Raw genomic sequence first — 15,070 nt, forward strand, 5'->3', positions numbered from 1 at the left:
CCTTTTTTAGCCTCCAAATGGCTAGCTTTTAGCCTTTATAGCCTCCAAATGGGTAGCTTTTAGCCTTTTTAGCCTCCAAATGGCTAGCTTTTAGCCTTTTTAGCCTCCAAATGACTAGCTTTTAGCCTTTTTAGCTTCCAAATTGCTAGCTTTTAGCCTTTTTAGCTTCCAAATTGCTAGCTTTTAGCCTTTTAGCCTTCAAATGGCTAGCTTTTAGCCTTTTTAGCTTCCAAATTGCTAACTTTTAGCCTTTTTAGCCTCCAAATGGCTAGCTTTTAGCCTTTTAGCCTCCAAATGGCTAGCTTTTAGCCTTTTTAGCTTCCAAATTGCTAACTTTTAGCCTTTTTAGCCTCCAAATGGCTAGCTTTTAGCCTTTTAGCTTCCAGAAGTAGCCCTTGCATTTAGCACTGGAAGTGGGCGTGTTCTAGTGGGCGTGGTTTATGTACATTTGGGGGCGTGGAGAAGGTGGAGAGAGAGAGAGAGAGAGAGAGAGAGTCCAGCGACCTCTTCCGACCGAACTGCAAATATACACTGTTGTGCAGTTAAAGTATCTTAAGAATGCAACACACACACACACACACACACACACACACACACACACACACACACACACTAGTTAAGACACCATTACTGACTGACGGTGCAGAGCTAAGGGGGGCAGTGCCTCGTGCGCTCGAGCTAAACACAGTCGCACTGTTTGTGCACAGATGTGCTGAAAAAACACACACACACACACACACACACACACACACACACACATATATATAACACACTCCCTCCTGCTGCTGTCATGATGCACCGCATTAGGCTGTCCGGCACACGATCCAATCAGAAGCTGATAATTACACCCCGCCCATCATTTCTGCCAAGTCATGCAGATCATCAGAGCCCTGTGTTAATAAGGTGATGCTGGTGATGCTGGTGATGCTGGTGGTACTCACTGTCAGAGGCCATCGCTCAGACTGGTTTGATCCGGTGGACTGGACCGGACTCCGCTCCCCGGCTGTACAGCTCCTGTGTTAGGGGTGCTTGCTGGTCAGGAGGCCGGTGGGGACTGGATGTTCTGGTCCCGCATGCTCTCCGGCTCCAGGCTGTTGTTCTGACTGCGGTAGAACCCAGCAGGGTCCTCTCCTCTCCTCCAGCCCCTCACTGAACCACAGCGGCGAGCACAGCCCCGCCCTCTCCGGCGAGAGCGACCACAGAACCGTTCAGCCGCAACTTTACATACTCATTTGCATGTGGAGCTGCGATTGGACGCTACGCGACGCTCATTTGCATTTTGGCTTGTGATTGGATGTTATGGATGGAGCCGGTTAGGGTTATTCGTAGTGGTTTTTTTCATTTTCATTTTGCCTCACGATTGGATGATATGAGATCCTCATTTGCATTGCAATTCGGGATTGGATATTATGGGATGCTAATTTGCATATGGCCTTACCACTAGGTGCACTGTGATGCTTATTGGCATTCTGCCTTACGATTGGATGCTACACTAAGAGCATGCCAACTCATTTGCATCCAGGTTTGCTGTTGTTGTTTTTTTTTTGCCCTCTGATTGGACGAGATTGGGCCTTGTGGATGTTACACAGTCCAGGTTCTGACCCAAACCCTTCCACAGTACAGCATGTAACCTTTTGCCTTTTGACACCAACCAGCCATAACATTAAAACCACTAACAGCTGAAGCGGCATCCGTCAAGTGGTGGGATCGATGTATTGGAATGAACGGTCAGTCAGTGGTCATCCGGCGGGTCTTGTGGGGTGTTTCCTTGTATGCAGTGGTCAGTACCTATCGAAAGTGCCCAGAGGAAGGACAGACAGACAACCTGTGGCCTGGTGAGTGGGTCATGGGTGCCATAGGCTCAGCGATGCCATCCTTGAAGGCCCTACCATGGCTTGGTAAAGAAAAAATAAATAAAACAGCGGACCACCCCTTCTATATGTTCCTTGTGAGTGGGCGGGGCTTTACTAATCTTTTACTAACCTCACATATGGTCTGTATGGTATGTTTAGACAGATGCAGCTCCCCCCATACCTAATCAACGTCTCATTTGGGTGTTAGTGAGGATGGACACAATGAGGTCCAATAGCAGAGCAGCACAGACGGAGACCAAGAACCAAGACAAATGTGTTTTATCTTCAAAACTTATTATTAAACATCATCTTGCCATGCAAACAATAACCGTAAACTAAAATAATAATTAAAAAAATAATAAAAGAATTAAACAGTTAAAAGTTATAGTCCTGACAGCAGTGTAAAATATAGAACGACTGTTCCCTGAAATAAAAAATAAAAAAATAATAAAAGTTACATTAAAAAAAGTTATATAAACCCCCATTCTGTGTGAATTATTTTATCATATCATTTTTTTTATTATATCATACAGAACTGATCAGAGCAAGTCTGTAAAAGTCTTGTATTTCTATTCATTTCTATGTATTTATATGAGGCCACATTCTGCTGAGGGTGTCAATCAACAGGCAGGTATACAGCAGGTACAACTGGACCAATTGGGCTTGCTGGAATAACGCAGGTAAAGTCCAATTGGGCTCGACCTGACAAGCTTGTCCAATCAGGACGAACGTCACTGCTCTAACAGCGTCGCGGCAGCAGGAGCATGTTTCTATTCATTTCTATGTATTTATATGAGGCCGCGATCTGCTGAGGGGGCCGACCAGCAAGTACGGAGCCTGTGATCGTTTACCATCAGCACCTGCCCACTAGCAAGTCCACAAGGAAGCCCCTGAGAACACCACATTCACGTATTCCTTTAAACCCCCAAACAACAGCAAGGGAATCCAGCCCCCCACTGTTACCTCCACTTGCTCGGACCAGGGCTGCCCAATCAGGCTTCTCCTCTTACAAGCTCATCCAATTAGGCCTCGTCACCCTCTCTCTCCGAGCTCCACCTGAACCTTCGTCTCTTGGTCTCTGAAAAACAGAAGCGCCGTCAGGACCAAAGACGTACAGCTGGAAGGTGCCAGATCAAGCCAGGCTGGGCTCCGACTGGTTTACCTTCAGTCTTCTCGTGCTCCGCTGCGGACAGCCGCCATATCCGGGTCACGCCCGCCAGCTCGTCCTTCTGGTCTCCTATTGGACAGAAGAAGAAGCTGACGGTCAGCAGGACCGGATCATTGGTACAGGTGGGAGGTTAAAAGGTGGGCGGGGCTTGCCTTGGTTTGGGAAGCGGAGTTTCGTGCGCTCCTTGAGGGACAGGACTTTACTCTTGTAGGTGGAGGATCTCAGCGCGGGCTCCGGTTCTGTGGCTGCTGAGGTCACTTCCACTTGCCTGTGACGGCGGGACCTAGAAGCCTGACACACAAGTACAGGTCAAGTCAGGAGAACCTGACTTCCTACGTAGGATTTAAGAGATTAGGGAGCCACTTACATTTTTCTATAATAGTGTTCTAGATAGTGCTCCAGGGTAGGCAATAGTGATGAGGGGACCATCTGCTTTTCTCCATGTAACAGTGTTCTAGATAGTGCTCCAATGTAGGGAATAGTGATTAAAGGGCCTTTTCCTTTTCCCTATAATAATGTTCTAGATAGTGCTCCAATGTAGGGAATAGTGATTAAAGGGCCTTTTCCTTTTCCCTATAATAATGTTCTAGATAGTGCTCCAATGTAGGGAATAGTGATTAAAGGGCCTTTTCCTTTTCCCTATAATGATGTTCTAGATAGTGCTTCAATGAAGGGAATAGTGATTAGAGAGCCTTTTACTTTTCCCTATAATAGTGTTCTAGATAGTGTTCCAATATAGACAAGAGTGATTAGGGGACCATTTGCTTTTCCCCATGTAATGGTGTTCTAGATAGTGCTTTAATATAGGCAATAGTGTTCAGGGTACTATTTACTTTTCCATAGAATAGTATTCTAGATAGTGCTCCAATGTAGGAACCAGTGATTAGGCAACCATTTACTTTTCCCTATTATAGTGTTCTAGATAGAGAGAACGCTCCAATGCAGGAATAGGTGATTAGTGGACTTTTTGCTTTTCCCTACTTAGAACGATATTATAGGGAAAAGCACATAGTCCTCTAATCACCTATTCCTGCATTTGAGCACTATCTAGAACACTACTGTAGGCAATAGTGTTATAGTGCTTAGGGGACGATTTGCTCTTCCCTTTAAGTGTTCTAGATAGTGCTCAGGAACCAGTGATTAGGGAATCATATACTGATACTGAAACTATCCACTGGACCTAATTAGGAGATACTGAGGAGATACAAGGGTTCTCCACGACCCTGCATGCGATGTTGTTATTTTGACCCTCAGCACAGTAAGCAGACGAGGGCGGAACCCTGGCATGTATAAGGCCTAGATAGCAGAATTCACTGCAGTGTTTAGAGCTGCCATGACGTGACTTACCTCCACAGCCTGTCCATAAGAGCGGGATTTGATGGATTCCAGGAGCCGAGCTCGGCGGGAACTCTGGATGGCAGAAACACTCAGAGTTACACACACACACACACACACACACAAACTTAAGTGTTTAACAAATCCCACCTCCTCCTGACTTGAGGTTCCTTCTCCTGCAGCTCGGTCACTCTCAGCACTCTGACTGTCAAACTCCTGCAGAGAAAGAGACACACACACGGACAAACACATGAGACAGTGACCCCCAGAGCCGTTCATATTAGCCCCACCAATCACTATTCCCTACATATGAGCATTATCTAGAACACTATTATAAGGAAAAGATAACTGTCCACTAATCACATTTCCTTCATTGGATAACTATCTAGAACACTTTTATTTATATATATATATAGCAAAACTACTCTACATTGGAACACTATCTAGAACATCATCATATAGAAAGAGCAAAGAGTTCCATAATCACTACTAACTATATTGGAGCAATATCTGGAACAATATTACAGGATAAAGTAAATGGCTTCCTAATCATTCATTCCTACATTTCAGCACTATCTAGAACACTATTATATAAAAAAATGGCTAATAAATTGTTATTACCTGCATTTGGAATAATATCTAGAACACCATCACCAAGAAAAGCTAATACATTACCTACATAGAAGCACTATCTAGAATGCTATTATAGCAAAATGCAAATGTCCAACTAAATCACTACTCTACACTGGAACACTATCTAGAACATTAATAAAGGGTGAGAAAAAAAAACATTGCCCTAAATCACTATTCCGTTCAATGAAGCACTATCTAGAACATCATTATACCTGGAACAATATTATAAGGAAAAGTAAATGGCTTCCAAATCACTCATTCCTACATTTGAACACCATCTAGAACACTATTATACCAAATTAAAAATTGCCAGCATTTTTGCTAGCAACAATGTCTAGAACACCCATTCCAGGAAAAGCGAACAGTCCCCTAATCATATTACCTACATAGAAAACTATAATAGAGGGAAAAATAGTCCCCTAATCACTACTACCTAGATAGGAGCACTATCTAGAACACTATTGTAGGGAAAAGCAATTAGTCCCCTAATCACTATTCCCTACATTGGAGCACTATCTAGAACACTAAACCAGAAAAAAAGCAAATATTTCCCTAATGACTATATTCCTGACATTGGAGCCCTATCTAGAACACTGTTATAGCAAAAAGCAAATGGCCTCTTAAATCACTATTTCCTACATTGTAGCACTAGCTAGAACACTGTTGTATGGAACTCCTTTTCTCTATTGCCTATAATGGAGCACTATCTAGAACACTGTCATAGGGAAAGGCACTTACAGAGTGGTTCTGCTGCCAGTTGTAGTACGAGACCACAGCGCCACGCAGTTTGGGCACCAGGTTCTGTTTGAGGAGGCTGAGGTCAGGCTGATCTGGCGGAGCTGAAACCGCTCGCTTCAACTTCTCATAGTGCTCGTGCACGTTAGCCACCTCCTGGAGGTCCACACACACACACACACACACACACACACACACACACACAGTTAGAAAACCATCACCTGAAAATCTCTGAAAGCAGTCCTGACCTGGCGAGCTGTGTAAGCGTCCCACCTCCAGCATGTCCGTGCTAATGAGCTCCTGAGGACGGGACGGCCGGTCCACGAACATTTCACTCAGCCTCTGACCATCCTTCTGTTTCCTCTTTGCACTGAAGGACAGCTGCACCCAAAACACACACACACACACACACACACACACACTCTGAGCACATAACAAGACTCCCATCAACACCATTATTTTTGGTGGATCACATCCCGGTCATGCTGCAGCAAGCCATCAGCACTAGGGGCCCCAGAGAGAGCACCAATTGGCCTCGCTCTCTTTTGGGTGGGTAGACGGCTCATTCTCCCAACATCACTCCAGGGCAATGCTGGCCGGCACTGGCGGCTGCTGCCCGAGGCATCCTATCCGGGCACACGGCGCTTTCCTCTGAGCGCGTCGGTTGAGGAGGAGGCGTGTGTTGCTCTTCACCCTCCCAGTGTCGGGAGCATTGCACGTGATGGGGGTGAATCTGTATGGCTTGGGTAATTAAATGAGGTATAGTGTGCAGTGTGTGTCTGCGTCCATCAAAAATCAGAAACGGAGAATGGACCTACTGGGTTGGGCATGGCGGCGAAGTAGAACGCTTTCTCCGACAGGAGTTTCTTCAGGATATACACCACGTCATAGTGCTGGGCACTGACTGCATCCTGCTGAAACCTCCTCAAGTCATCCCAGTCCTTCAGAGCCAAGTGAATCTACACAAGAGACAAACCAGAGACAGAAGCATCCAGTGAAAGCCGGCGTCGCTCCAAATCCTGGCTACGACAACTTTCCAAGAGACATTAGGTAAGGCGTGTAAGTGAGGCGTGTCTTTGGGAGGATGCGGTTACCTTCTCTTTCGGAGTGACGAGCTGGGAGTTGTAGAGGCCGTGAAGAAGGTAAAGGCCTCCAACCCGGATCTGGAAGGTGTACGGTGGGAGGAGGTACGGAGACGCAACAGACAGAGCCAAACGTGTGAAGACTCTCCTCTCGCTGAGCTGGGAAAGACCACTGGAAAGACACGATTAGGGTTTGTTCAAGTCATAAAAGTCTGGCAGTTTTACACTTCTTCACTTCTCTGTGTTCAGCAGAACATCTCCAGAGTTCTCCTCATGGAGCCTAGTGTTATTTAGAGTTCTCCTGGGTTGGTAAATCCAGCAGAAACCTGGAGGAACCAAGCTTAGGTCCTCAGACTAGACTGGATTTCTAATAACCTTCTGTGAGGAAGACGAGGAAGCAGGTTTCTCTACAAATGGGCCTCTGCTCTGTGATGAAGATGGGAGGAGAAGGAGGAGGAGGAGGAGGTGGAGGAGGAGGAGGAGGAGGAGGAGGGGGAGGAGAAGGAGGAGGAGAAGGAGGAGGAGGAGGAGGAGGAGGAGAAGGAGGAGGAGAAGGAGGGGGAGGAGGAGGAGGAGGAGGAGAAGGAGGAGGGGAGGAGCTAGCGCTAGTTATTATGTATATTAGGTTAGATAACAGTTTTCCAGCAGTGTAATGGTGAGTGTGAGGAGTCCTCTTACTGGAATACGCTGGAGAAGTTCGTCTGTCTCCAGAGTTTGCAGAATTCCTCATAGCGAACCGAGTTCGTGGCCTGAAAGTCGCCCAGGATCTGCTCACAGTCAGTCCGCAAGGGTCGTCTGTAGGCCTCCATCCCCGATAAAACGTCTAGAAAACTCTAAAAACGCTTAAAATCTTCGCTGCTAAATAATAAACACGGGCTCCTGCCTGCGCCAGCATGCTGTTTACGCTGCTGTTCCTTCGGCTGAGAGCCGTGGGAACTCTGAGGCGGTTCCAATGATGCAGCGCCACCTGCTGTCCCGGGGGTACGGACGCCCATCACGGCCGTCTACGCGGCATCGCGATACGACGCGCTTTTGCTTTTTTTGCTTTTTTTTTTTTTTTAAGTAATATTTGTTATGATTTCGTCTGTTTTAATTATTATAATGTAATTTGTTTTTTGAAAAATGTAATAAATAAATTATTAAATTATTAATAATATTACATGAATATTTGGACATGTTTTCCAATAAGAAGCAACAGCAAGAGATACTTTCAAATAATTAATATTATATATATATATATATATATAGTGATATTCACAACAGCCTATAAGCAGCATTTCTCCAGCCTGGGGATTGGTCGATTAGATGGCACTCAAAAACTGGTGTGGATTTGTGGGCGGGGCATCTTCTACCTGTATTTCCCCTCTAACAGCAGCCATGCTTATTACTGCACCTTCACAACCAGCCTGTAAAGAACTGCTCAGGAACACAGCTATCATCACCTCCACCTTCAAGTCTGTTTACACCAGTGATCTAAACCGGATTAGAGGAGCAGCAGCAGATCTCAGAACATCGTCTTAGAAGAACAGCTCCAGAGGAAGATCAGCAGTGAAACCAGGTGAGTTCCTATCAAAACTCTGCTCTTCTCATCACACTGATTTAGAGAAGGATGTGATGTGTGCTCTCCTCTTACAGAAAACTACCAACCATGGCAGGCAAACCCCAAATCTACCTGCTTTAGCTCCAGATATCAGTGTGTTGATCCTCCTGCTGAAGAGTCTTTCAGCCACTGCTTTCATTCATTTAGAGGAGATCAGCTTCAGCTGTGAGACTGGAGCTCCACTCGTCTTCAGTCTGCACCAGTGTTGTTCTAGGACTGTCCTCCAGCTGCTGGACACCTGGTGGCCGGTGCTGGTAGTGCAGATGGAGTTGACTGGTATCTTCTCAGGCTGAGGCTGTGTGTGCTGCTGTTGGTGTTGCTCCACCTGCTTCATTGGACGTATCTCCTCTGTAGAAGTGCTGTCAGGCTTGTTTTGGGTTGGTTCAGGAAGAACAAGGTTGGGCTTATTGTGAGTTCAGTAATGGACTAAGCGAGCTAGCTTAATCAGACAGTGGTCCAGAGACCCTGTCCGGAAAGGAAGGTCCTGGACAAGTGGTCAGACACTACTTTACAGGGTGAAGTTTTTAGCCGTTTAGCTCCATTCACCCCCAGTCATTGAGGACTGGCTCGCGGGCTCCCCCTGGCGTTCTGCAGCCATCTGCTGTCTTCATACAGTCGGACTATGAAGTCTCTCAGAACAAGCAGAGTCTGATTATTACAGTGTTTACTATTTTGCTGAACTTGGCCAAAAAGGAAGCCATCAATTAAAGCATAAAATGTAAATTTAAAAATAATCTGAATATTGATATTAAACTTTATATAAACACTTTATTAAAATGTTAAATATATCGAGAAAGAGGGGAATGTAATCTTAACTGTCAACAGAACGGAAAAAGATTAATATAGACATTTTGTAATTTCATTCCGTTATCTGTGACCTTTTTGACCATATTCAGAAAAAATATTCAGATCATAAAAAAATTAAAATATATACAATAAATATTACAAATATATAAAGCTAATAATTATCTTTTAAGGGAACTCAGTCTAAAAAAATGAGTATATCATGGCAATTTTAATTTAAGGTAAAGAACAAGTGTAACAACTTGTACAACAGTGATGATATGCAAAGATAAAAATATATATATATATGTATAATATAACTAACATGGTGGTCACTATCAAATCAAGCATAATTTTGTCAGATCACCTGAGACCTGAAACAAGACAGAATGAATAAAAAATAAAAATCTAAGTAAAAATGTTACCGAACCCTCATTAATAAAAACAAATAAATAAATAAATAAACAGTGTATTATTATTATTATTATTATTATTATTATTATTATGTCATTTTTATCGTAACTTTCAATTTTGGGGCATTTGTATTGGTTTATCTATCATGACAATATTGATTCTGTGTAAAGAACAAGTGCCAGATTCAAGGTTTTTGCGCAACAGCTATGATAAAGTGCTGAGATATATATATATATATATAATATTATTTTTTTTAAGGAAACAAGGCTATCTAACAGATATTTGGGAAATTTATAAATGGAAGTGTTCAGCTGGTGTGCACTGTAACAGATGAGGATATGGCTATGAGAGAGTGTAAAATGCAGCTGTGGCTCAGCGCTTAGAGCGCTGGGATATCGATAACAGGGTTGTGGGTTCGATTCCTGGGCTCGGGAAACTGCCACTGTTGGGCCCTTGAGCAAGGCCCTTTACCCTCTCTGCTCCCCGGGCGCTGGACTTGACTGCCCACCGCTCTGGGTGTGTGTGTGTACTCACTGCCCCTAACACGTGTGTGTGTGTGAGTGTGTGTTCACTACCAGATGGGTTAAATGCGGAGGACACATTTCACTGTACAGTCCACACTGTACAGTGACGAATACGTGCACCTTTATCCTTTATCCTTATCCTATTCATAAATAATAATAATAATAAATAAAAATGATTAGCATAGAACATAGAAAGTCCAGTGTATATATATATAAATATATATAAATGCGCCCTTGATTGGATCACTAAGGTTCTTCGCTCTCTTCCTCACAGAATGAAGTCCCGTAGGTGTCTGGGGTGGTAGAGGCGCTGACAGGCCTTCTTTGCCAGGATGTTGATGTGGCAGGGGCATGACAGATCCTGCGAGACTCCAAGGTAGGCCTACCTGATAATTACATTAGCACATTCAAACAATACATGGACACGACCTCATTATTGCTCTTGATAAAGCCTCTGAGCGGCCAGGGACGTATTCTCCTAATAGACTGTAGGGGCTGCAGTCGAGGGTCTTGACCACCAGAGGTCTCCACAGAAAGTCAGCCCATGTGATCTTAGAGTTCCCACGTTGTTTCTACCAGGGCTAATGCTACCATATGAGCTAATTTCACTTCATTCCCCAGCATAGAGTCTCACACACACACACACAGCTAGATACCTACAGTCCCTTCTGACATATTAATTAAAGTGTGGTCAAGTCCGTTCATCGTTTGTCTGATCTCTGTTTTAAAAGTCTGAATGTTTTCTCTCCTAAACTGTTTCAGGTCGTGACCCCGAGCTGACGATGTCCAGAGAACCACATCACGCTTCCTTCAGTCCACTGAGACCCTGCAGTGGAACCAGTGTCCAAACCAACAGACCACCTTTCCCACACCGTCCTGACCGACCCTCTGCTTTCTGGACTCTCCTTGGTCCCTTCCTGCAGTGTGTGGGTCAGTGCTGAAGATGCAGAGACTGAAAGACTGTAGAGAAAGTGTGTGTGTGACTGAACTGCTGATCTAACAGCTCAGAGTGGGAGAGTCCTCCTTTCAGCTTTCCAGTCCTCCTAAAGTGTGGAGAGCAGCTGGAGGTGGACTTTCAGCTCTCAGCCTGTGAGTCCTCCAGTCAGGAGCATCTCCACCGCAGATCCGGTGATGAGCTGCTGAGCCTCAGCTCTCCTCCATCTGACACTGCTTTTACTGAGAGAGGAGGGAGGAGGAGGAGGAGGAGGAGGGGTAGAGAGATTTGTTAACAGATTCCCAGAAGTCCTAGAGTGCTAATTTGCATATTTATATGTAATTAACCAATCAGGAGCAGCCAAGGTCAATGAGGCTTTAAATACCCTGCGATGTGACTAGTGTTCTCGATGATGGTGAGGACCAAAAATAAGGGTTTTCTCCACCGCGGACGAGAAGACTAGTTCAGCAGAATAAGTAAAAATCAGCAGGTTGAGATCAGCTTGGAATAAACTGCAGATTTTTTTTACATTCTATTTATTCTTTTTTATTTTGAAACTCACTTGTCTGATTCTGCTCTTGGAGCACTGACTCCTGTCTCTCTCAGAGAGCTTCAGGTGAAGCCTTTGCTTTCTCAGTCAGGTCTGGACTGTGTCTGGAGCCACACTGGACCAGCACTGCTTCCAGCCTTCACCCACACTGGGTAGATACTGAGAAAGGGTAAATCTGGACAGGTTAGCTATTACAGCCAAAGCCAGATTTATAACAGAGCACTGTTCTGCAGCTGTAAGTATGTAAGAGCTAGTTTTCTGGTTCATGGTGGATTCTTTAGCTCTAATTACTGAAGCTCCTCCCACTCCACCATGAAACTGAAGGTCTGGTTAAACAGCCAATAGAAGCTGAGTTCTGGGTCTTTTACTGTTTTCACTTATTTCTGTGAAAAAGAGGCTGAACAGCCAAAACACCAAAGTCAGATGCTTCTAACAGCTGGTTTCTGATCAGACTTCCAACAAAGTCCAGCCTGAAACATCTGCAACAAGCAGTTTTGGTCAGATAAGGGTCAGACTTTGCAGCAGTAAGTATAATAGCACTACTGTTTTAATGAAGGGTAGCTTCGTTATCCAACACCTGGAGCACAGTTAAGGATCCGCCTCCCACCTCCACCATTAATGTGAAGAACAGAACACAGTCTAGAACACTGGGAGCAGAACCTCCAGCTCCGGTTATTTATTTATTATTTGTTTATTATATTTAATATACATCTTCTCTTTATTTTATGTTCATGAAGCACAGCTTCTCACTAAGGACGGCTCCAGCATTGTCCGGTTGTGGTCATTGAGCTTGGAGCAGGACGTCTGTCGCTAGGCTTTGCATTGATGGTTTGTGGTTGGTGGGTGAACTCAGGTCTTTCCAGAAGTTCAGGGTTCTGTGAATGTGGTCGTGAGCAGCTAAATGAAGGAAGTCAGTGATACAGGCAGCAGCGTTTAACCCAGTCTGATCCTGTGGGCAGTTCAGCCTTGTTGAGTTCAGCCATGTTTCCCATTGGCTCCTGGTGCTAGGTATTTGCATATTGGGTGTGGCTTCATTTCTGACCTACCGTCACTGTGTTAACGTTCCTCCCAGGCTACCTTCTGTTGGGTTTAGGCAGCTGTTTGTCTGTGCTTTTGTGTATATGATGGGGTGTATACATTTTTTTGGATTTTTATGAGCTGAGTTAGTGTGAGTTTTTTTTATAATGTGAATAGTTTCATTTTTAATGGTTTATTTATAGTCTGCTTAGTTAGGTGAAACCCTGCTTTAGAAGCATTAATAGCTGACCTAAGTTCTCATTAAGTAACTGTTTTTGGATCACAAGCAGAAAACATGTAACTCTTGAAAGACTTCTTCTACAATAAACACCATCAGTACAATCAGACCACACATCCATAAAATCAGAGAACCCAACAAGAACCAGCAAAAACCTCCAAAACTAACAACCGTCCAAGAGAAGCTAGGCTGAGAGTGCTTGTCTACACGCTGACGGTAAGTAAGGCCTGTGAGACACACCCAGTATGCAAATATGTGCTGCAAGGAGCCAATAGTATCAGTACAGTGAAGCCTTAGTTTGCTGCTGCAGCAACGCTCCTTTACAGTCTCTTTTGAGGGTCGCTATGTCCCCCCCTCACTGCTGGTCTCTCCTGGCTACATGAATTGTTAAAGACAGTTTCTAAATGTGTTCTTATTGGTCCCTGTTTGCACCAGCTAGCTAATGTTTACTTCACCTTGAGTTCACAGCTCTGTCCGTCTCTCTGTGTATTTCACTCTCTGCTGTGATACACTTTCAAACTAGATCCAAAATCCCACCTCCTGACCTGTCGATTGACCTGATGTGCTTTTTGAAACTCTGCCTTCACAAAGCTGGTGAGTAGAGCTCCTCATGTAGGGGGCAGTATAGCTCTTATTGGTCTGCGTGAGTCCGGGAAAGGAGCTGAAGCCGGACAGCTTGTTGAATCCTGATTTTCTATGATAGACAGCCACAATAAACTCGACTGGGTTTCGTTACTTCACAGTTTGTGGGTTGGTATTAGAAGGCGCTCCAGAACTCACATCGTTCCTATTGGCTCCTGGTAGGACTAGTATTTGCATACTGGGCGTGTACTTGCCATTTGCTCTTAGTGCTGCAAACCCTCCCAGACTGGCCTTATTGGGCTTAGGCTTGCAGCTCAAATATTGAACTGAATAGTGTGATCTACTGGTCAGGCCTGGGCCGATCCTCCAGGTCACACACCGATAGGTAGATCAGAGGTGTTACCGTCAATGCTAAGCCTAGTGATCGAGAGTTCTTAAAGGTGGTCCTATGTGCTGTAGCTTTTCTGCTGAGCTGTTTGTCATGCCTTGTGTGTTGGTTGTGTGTTCGGTATCTGCTGTTTAGAGAGTGTGTGTAGCGGAGTTTGTAAATAAAGCATCAGCAGAAGGTGGAGTTTGATTATTTTCTGAACTCCAGGGGGCGCTGTAGGTGTTGGGTAATGAACCTACCATGAATGATGAAACTAGTTCTGTCAGAGTCACTGATTTAGACCAGAAAGCTTGCTCAAACCTGTCTGGGGTTTTCCAACTGTTTTGCTGTTAGTTAGTCTTATGGGTTCATCAATAGCTCTAAAGCCTAGAAACAGCACCTGGATTCCCCAGAAGAAATCTGGGTCAGGTGGAACAGTAGATACAACACAGTGGAAACATGGGCTGGCTGAATATGTTGACCTTTATTAGACTACAGTAGGACTGAGTTCTGTCACGCGATTGATGCCAAACAAGCAGACCTAAATGATGCATTGCTCCTATATAACACAGTGCTCTAGGCTTCACATTGACGGTGGGTTGGGAGGAGGAGCTGTACAGTTCAGTTCAGTTCAGTTCAGGCGTCGGTTCTGATCTACCATCAATGATGAAACTAGTCCTAACATACTGACAGCTGCAGAACACAGGGCTGTTATAAATTTGGGCTCAGTTTTGCTGCCCAAATTTACCTCTTCCTGTTCTCCGCCCTGTGTGGGTGCAGGCTCAGGCCTTGGGAGTCACTGAGCTTATGTTGTCTCTGTGATCCATCAGGCCTGGCTGAGAACGAGGTGGCTTCATCTAAAAGGCCTGCAAGATGAGGCAGGAGATGGAGGTGAGGCTGTGCAGATGTGAAGGGTAAAAGACAGATGTGGGCTCGGCACTGACCAAAAAAATAAACCGAAATTTATGAGCAGAAAAAAAACCCCCAAAAACTCCCACACTGATTTTTACTTATTCTGCTGAACTAGTCTTCTCGTCCGCGGTGGAGAAAACCCTTATTTTTGGTCCTCACCATCATCGAGAACACTAGTCACATCGCAGGGTATTTAAAGGCTCATTGACCTTGGCTGCTCCTGATTGGTTAATTACTTATAAATATGCAAATAACCACACTGGGACTTCTGGGAATTTCTTAACATATCTCTCTACCCCCCTCTCCCTCTCCACCCCCACCCCTCCCTCCTCTCTCAGTAAAA

At 44.7% G+C, this 15,070-nt stretch overlaps 2 protein-coding genes across 5 annotated transcripts in view; both read right to left on the minus strand.

Annotated features, from left to right (window-relative positions):
• syt16 (synaptotagmin XVI) overlaps positions 1–1,175 on the minus strand; it is a 32,631-nt gene extending 31,456 nt beyond the window's left edge. For all 4 annotated transcript variants that reach the window (XM_072677341.1, XM_072677339.1, XM_072677340.1 and 1 more), the window contains exon 1: positions 942–1,175. In XM_072677341.1, the coding sequence (XP_072533442.1) occupies positions 942–954 (13 nt within the window). In that variant the 5' untranslated portion in view covers positions 955–1,175. The remainder of the gene's footprint in view (positions 1–941) is intronic.
• A 941-nt stretch (positions 1,176–2,116) lies between these two features.
• Positions 2,117–7,753, minus strand: snapc1b (small nuclear RNA activating complex, polypeptide 1b). Its single transcript, XM_072676760.1, has 10 exons — positions 7,485–7,753; positions 6,819–6,978; positions 6,543–6,683; positions 5,998–6,105; positions 5,728–5,880; positions 4,507–4,572; positions 4,369–4,431; positions 3,174–3,312; positions 3,016–3,090; positions 2,117–2,931 (listed from the first exon to the last, which is right to left on the minus strand). Exons 1-10 carry the CDS (start codon positions 7,613–7,615, stop codon positions 2,876–2,878), a joined length of 1,092 nt encoding a protein of 363 aa, XP_072532861.1. The 5' UTR covers positions 7,616–7,753; the 3' UTR covers positions 2,117–2,875.
• Between the last annotated feature and the right edge of the window lie 7,317 nt (positions 7,754–15,070).

Source organism: Salminus brasiliensis, chromosome 4 (genome assembly GCF_030463535.1).
Source record: "Salminus brasiliensis chromosome 4, fSalBra1.hap2, whole genome shotgun sequence".
In the NCBI taxonomy this organism is placed as follows: Eukaryota; Metazoa; Chordata; class Actinopteri; order Characiformes; family Bryconidae; genus Salminus; species Salminus brasiliensis.